At 39.8% G+C, this 6,045-nt stretch overlaps 1 protein-coding gene across 8 annotated transcripts; it reads right to left on the reverse strand.

The window, feature by feature from the left end:
• Positions 1-235: 235 nt before the first annotated feature.
• On the reverse strand, positions 236-5,192 carry LOC148018663 (NAD(P)H-quinone oxidoreductase subunit N, chloroplastic-like). 8 transcript variants are annotated; one of them, XR_015695031.1, is made up of 7 exons: positions 5,001-5,190; positions 4,741-4,919; positions 2,816-2,916; positions 1,851-2,276; positions 893-980; positions 691-776; positions 509-572 (listed from the first exon to the last, which is right to left on the reverse strand). XR_015695031.1 is itself a non-coding variant. In XM_087701118.1 (6 exons), exons 3-6 carry the CDS (start codon positions 2,271-2,273, stop codon positions 506-508), a joined length of 693 nt encoding a protein of 230 aa, XP_087557244.1. In that variant the 5' UTR covers positions 2,274-2,276; positions 4,791-4,919; positions 5,001-5,186; the 3' UTR covers positions 236-505. The 8 variants fall into 8 exon arrangements, 7 of the variants coding, with proteins under 7 accessions (XP_087557244.1, XP_087557242.1, XP_087557243.1 ...); XM_087701118.1 differs by lacking the exon at positions 2,816-2,916 and having other exon boundaries at positions 236-572; positions 864-980; positions 4,791-4,919; positions 5,001-5,186; XM_087701116.1 differs by lacking the exon at positions 2,816-2,916 and having other exon boundaries at positions 236-572; positions 864-980; positions 5,001-5,186.
• Positions 5,193-6,045: the final 853 nt, after the last annotated feature.

Here is a 6,045-nt window from a genome sequence, read left to right on the forward strand (position 1 = left end):
TTATCTCTAGTACCGCTTTTTGCACTTATTAACTTTAATAGTGCTTTCTGTTCTCATTAACACTTTATTACCTCTACAATATATATATGCAGTTATCTAATCGTGAATCCAAACTTAAATAGCTCTTTGAGGATTATCATTGACAAAAGTAGTGATGACCTTATGTCGAGATGATGTTTTATCTTGCTCATCTTACTCAAAAATTTCATTTGTTGGCATTTGCAAATATAAGCTCTTTTTTCTAGAACTTGCTCAATTTTTTATGTTTACTTAAAACACATCGCTCAAAGAATAGTCAAACTCTGGCAGCTTGCCACAAATATGAATACAAGGATCTGCCTGGTAGCACATTAAGCCAAACAAGAGTACCATTACTTGATGGATAGGCTTGCAAGGGGGAATCTGCAAGGGGGAGTCTCCAAATGAAAGACAGAACCCCTGGTTGTGATCGACGAGATCTTCACTTCAAATGTTACAAACAAAAGGGTGGAAGAGGGTCAATTGATTAGCTGGCAACTAGAGTTGCTTCCAAGCCTGCTATTTCCCTAAGAGGCTTCCATCTCACTTTTCTCCTGCAAGCAAAACAGCAGTTGTGAAAAGTCCACTGGATTGACTACCATAACTACTCATAATGACACCAACATTATCCTAATTAATTTTCTTATTCCTCAAGTTTGCAGTGTATATTACCATGCTCCACACTCAGCTATAACTTTGACTTTTGGTTGAAGGGTCGGTAGAAGAGCTAGATACTGTAGTTCGCTTTTAGAGAGCACCTGCAGCGATGGCAAAACCACCATCTACTTCATTTCCTCAACTAATAAATTTCAGTTGATTTAGAAACGAAGTATCAGGTCATGTACCTGTGCTTCAATTAGCCATAAAACCAGACCTGTGCTGTTTTCAGGAAGAAGAGCAAGCCTGTAGTCAATCTCGGGCGGAAAGTACCATCGCACGATCTTTTGCTTTCCTAAATGGGGCTGCACATCATGTTCTGATATCATTTAATCTTGGCAAGCAAAACATGAAAGAAATAGGTGGGTAAAAACCAGGTAACTTACGACACAAAAATGTTATCTTTCAATAAAGATATCATCCAAAACTTTCTAAGTGGACTGAAGAGCTAAGCTGTTACATTGAGAATGCAATATACTCGGAAAAATCTGTTCACATGCAGTTCATATAATTGAAAAGGCACCCCACATCTGATTTTCTGAGTATCAATTCAAAAAACAAGGATTCATGTCCAGATCTCTGAGAATCTATTCCAAAATCAAGGCTTCACACTAGAAGTGCAGACAATGAGACACATCATTTAAGCTGAACACAAGAAAATGCAGAGCACTGAACGTCTAACAGGCACACAAAGCTTAGAAACAATTGATGTAATTAAGGGAGTGATCTGGATGTTTTCTTTAAATAAACATGCACAATTTGCAGGTCAATATTAAATACTCTAACAAATCAGGCTTCCAAAGTTCCAACAGTTTGAAGAACTGACTCAAAACTTCACATGCCTAGGCATCAAAATGGAAACTCTGAGAGCCTACAGGTTATCAAATGTAAAAGTATTCAACACAGCTACTTAACAAGAAGTTCCCCGCATTCAGATGATCAACTTGAGTCTTGAATAGATGTGCAGAATCCACTGCCCACACAAAAACCTTTCAAAAAAAGACACAAATGCAATACCAAGATCACGTTAAAAAAGACATGAAACTGATGGCTCGAATTCAAGGTACCAATACGTGATTGAACAAACGAGAGGGGCTGACAAATGTTCTAGTGTTAAGTAATTAATTGCTCTCTTGAAATTGAAACCTGCATAAGGCCAATCAAACAATACATACCGGTCGAACCCCATGGATTTTGGACAGGTATGCCTCCACATCACCCAGGCCCCTAGCTGTCAACATGAGAAAGTGGTAGCCTTTATCCTTGAGCCGTGTCATATAGCGGCCCTCATACCCACCTTCCGCAGGTGCATAAAATGCAATAGCACCGTACTTCTCCACATCATTCTCCCATTTTCCAAGATCAAAACCAAGGAGATCACCTCCAATAAAGTCTTCAAGGCCACACACAACAACTCGATCCCGAGCCCTTTGCTTCTTTGAAACTATGCTCACATTCTTGCCAATAGACAAGGACTGTCTAAAGTGGAAGGTTGTCCCTAGGTTGGATGAAGAGCTGGCTCGACACCTACTACATGTAGAAATAGAGAAGGCGAGCTGCCCACCAACTGATTCAACAGAAGAAACTGTAGCAGCCATCACCTGATTACAGCAGAAACACAAATTAGCCCTTTAATGCATGCTTTGGATTTCCCACCACTCCAAAAGTTATGCCTGCCTGAGCTTCTTTCAAACCAACACACAAAAGACTACAGACTATAGCATTCATTGTCAACTTCGAGAAGCCTCTGCTCACTGTATTATTAGGTGGCTATGAAAGGAAACCATCGGATTGACCAACTCGACATATCATGCCATGGACTCTGTTAAAGAACCTGAGAGTTGATTTGTTTTATGTAAATGTTTTTTACAGTATTCACGATTGAGGACAAACTTAGCTGTCAGGTTTCATTGCCATGAGAGGTAAACAAAAATGAGATGCTCATTTGCATAGCTTAAGGAGCAAAAGACAACATCACAAAGGAAACAGCATATAACCACATATAAGAGACCAATATGCTTGTTAAAGATATTCATCAATACACCTACCAAGAAAGTTCACATTTGTGTTCCACTTCAAACATTTCACCTTAAAGTGTGTCAAACTACAGATTTAGAGTGATGCACAATTTGTCACTTACTGTAACGAAGTTATGATATGGTAGACTGTAAACAACCACATTGGGCATTGATAACAGAACTACCAAAGCTGGGTGCAGCACTGCTGTTGGAACAACTCAACCTAACAAAGTTCAAATTTTGCATAAGGGAACTGGTTAATACTGCATGATTATGTCAAGCAAAAAAAAGTATAAAAACTAGTGGGACATATCATAAAGCCCAGCCAAGTCTAATTCAATAGAAGAGGCTGTATCAGTCCTTTTTTGTGATCTTCATTACGATCACCCAGCAAGATACAGAAGTGGTGAGGTTTCCACATCCTTTTCACCCCCCAACTATAATCCCTGCATACATACATCACCTCTGCACTTCCACTCATGGACTCTGGCACAAGGCCAAAACAAGAGCAGATCTCACTTACAGGTTTCACAAGGCCAGAAAGAGAGCAGATCTCAATTTCAGGTTTCCATGACAAAACCTTCAGAGAATTGCTGTAACTCAACATGGCTGATGTTTCCACCTTGCTCCCAGTCCATTGGTGTTTTTAGCAAGATTAGTCATGTTCTCACGTTATTGGCCTTCGATAAATCAGAAAATTTGGAGCTTAAGCCATCCAACTCGGAACTCCATCCATTGAACAGTTCTGAAAGTCATGTATGTCAAAGACAAGCCTAGACAAAGCTAGGACAAAGTCATAATTCACAGAAGAACTGCAGTCACACTTGTTTCATAAATGCAAAAAGATTCATGACAAAGACAGGACAATTGAGGCAACATAATACCTATCGTGATCCTGAAATGAGAGCAATCAAAAGGATGCCATATGTAAAAGAATTGCATGTGCACCTGCTACCAAGTCACTGATCTGAGATAGTAAACAGTGGGTCTAATTCATGCCCATGAAAGGACTATTTATCTATGATTTTGGATCTGAGATAGTAAACAGTGGGTCTAATGCAGGCCCATGAAAGGACTATTTATCTATGATTTTGGATCAGTCTATCTTGTGTCAACTGCACACTATCTTCATGTTTTCTTAATGGAGTCATGAAATTTACCAAGACTCTTGTACTAACATACATGCCACTCTGCAGTAAGGTCTCTTTTTCATCTGCAGCAGCCTTCAAAGTTGGCACACCACAAGCATATCAAAAGTCCATTGAGCTTCTGAAGCCAGTCAGCAAAAGAAGAAGCTTCTTCTCTAATATCAGAGTGTCTAGTCTTGCTCGCACACCATCCCTTCATTGCTTCTCTGGGCTATCTCTTCTCTACGTTCTACCATCCTGTCATTTTTTTAGGAAAGGAGAAATGCACAATGCAAAATAATAACTTCCATTGTCCCCCAAAGCAGTAGCCCAGTTGTCAAGATTTGGGCTCATACCTAAGAGATGGTGGATTGGAATCTCCAGCCACACACGTACCCCGCCCTTTCTACACACGGCCAATCACTTCCACTATCAATAGCTCCATACCTGTTCACCCTTTCCCGATGACTCCTGATGCAGCTGCTTGGATGTCTGGACAGGTTGCATTTATTGCAAGGCATTCTTACAATTATAGATCCCCCTGTTGTCTAGCATGTCCCTTTCCCAAGGGATCTTATGATCATAGGTCCTCCCTCAATCAAGCATATCATAGCTCCACTTTCAACTCCAGTATGGCTAGGATCAAGTGTGTGGATCTCAAGTCAGTTATAAAACAAAAAGAATATAAAAGCATGCATGGATGCCTCAATCATCCAGCTGATATAGGGGTACGAATTCATGATATACTGCGTTAAGGCCTGGCAAAGCAAGCTCTATTTTGTTGAATTAGGAGTCTCCTTTACACCATCCATCCATAATGTGAAGAGGGGAGCTCTAGCGCACCATGCTTCTGTTGAATTGCCTCTGCGTCTTCAAAAATTAAGCTGAGAACTCCCATTGGACTGTCCGATCGTTCTTACCTCTCTAGACATGGAGATGATTTAGAAGGAAATTTGAAACTGCTTCGTACAAGGCAACAAACTGTCCGTCCTGCTGGATATAAATATGTGAATGTGGATTTGCAAGAATTGTTGGTAATATGGACGCCCAATTCTTCAGGAAGCGCCCCCTTGTTTCGACTTTCCTTGTGACTGACAATCTTCTCAGCCATACACGGAAGCATTAGAATCGACAGTCATGGTTTTTGGGAGATGGAATGGGAGAAGGAAGGAATACTTACAGGACTGATTGATGTAGCATTCGAGGTTCAAGTGCTGTAGCTGCTGCAGCCTCGGATCATCGTCGATGTCATCATGGGTTGGAGAGAGGAGCATTGGGCCAGCGTGAATATGAGGTGGGTTAGGAGGATAAGGGTGTCATCAGAGCTAGGCCCTCTGCCTTTCGATCCTAGCGAATACACTTTCTTCCTTTTTAGAAAATCTTATAGCTTCGTATTTTGGTATTCGTGACTCGGACATTAAATCTTGTAGCTCCGTATTTTGGTATTCGTGACCCAGACATTAAATCTTATAGGTTAGGGAAGCCCTCTTCAAAGAACCCTACCCCCTTTTTCAAAAAAACTTGCTTTTCCTTAATTAAAACCCCCTCCCCTCTCTCTCATAAGTAATCTCTTCCTTTCTCTTCCCCTTCCCCTTTTTAATTGAATCGCTCCCTCTCTCTCATGGGTAATCTCTTTCTCTCTTCCCCTTCCTCTTTTTAATTGAATCCCCCCTCTCACACACTTGTAGGGCCTAGGCTTTCTCTCTCTCTCTCTCTCTCTCTCTCTCTCTCTCTCAATTAAATTATTTTTTTAATCAAAAGTTTCTCTTTTTCTTTGTTAGATTAATTTTTTATTTGAAATGTTTTTAATTAAATATTTTTATTAAATTTTAAAATTTTTGATATAGTTTTTCACACACTTTAAGAGGGAGATAGAAGAAGAAGATAAAGAGAGAGAGAGAGAGGAGATCAAATTTAAAAGAGATAAAAAGAAGGAAAATCAAGGAGAGAGGAGAAGAAAAGGGGGGAGATAGAGAGAGAGAAAAGAGGAAGAAGAGAGAGAATTATAAAGAGCAATGATAATTTTTAAAAGAAAGGAAAAAAGAGGAGAGAGAGAGAGAAGAAAGAGGAAAAGAGGGAGAAAGAGAGAGGAAAAGAAAAAATAATATTCTTTTTTAAATTAAACCTTTTTTGACATAGTTTTGACTTCAAGATAGAGATAGCAAGGAAATATATAATTTAAGAGAGAGACAGAGAAAATAAGGGGAGAGAAAGGGGAAGAGAGG

The sequence above is a fragment of the Lygodium microphyllum genome, chromosome 20 (genome assembly GCF_053477565.2).
Source record: "Lygodium microphyllum isolate KBCC chromosome 20, Lygodium_microphyllum_v1.1.10, whole genome shotgun sequence".
NCBI classification, from domain to species: Eukaryota; Viridiplantae; Streptophyta; class Polypodiopsida; order Schizaeales; family Lygodiaceae; genus Lygodium; species Lygodium microphyllum.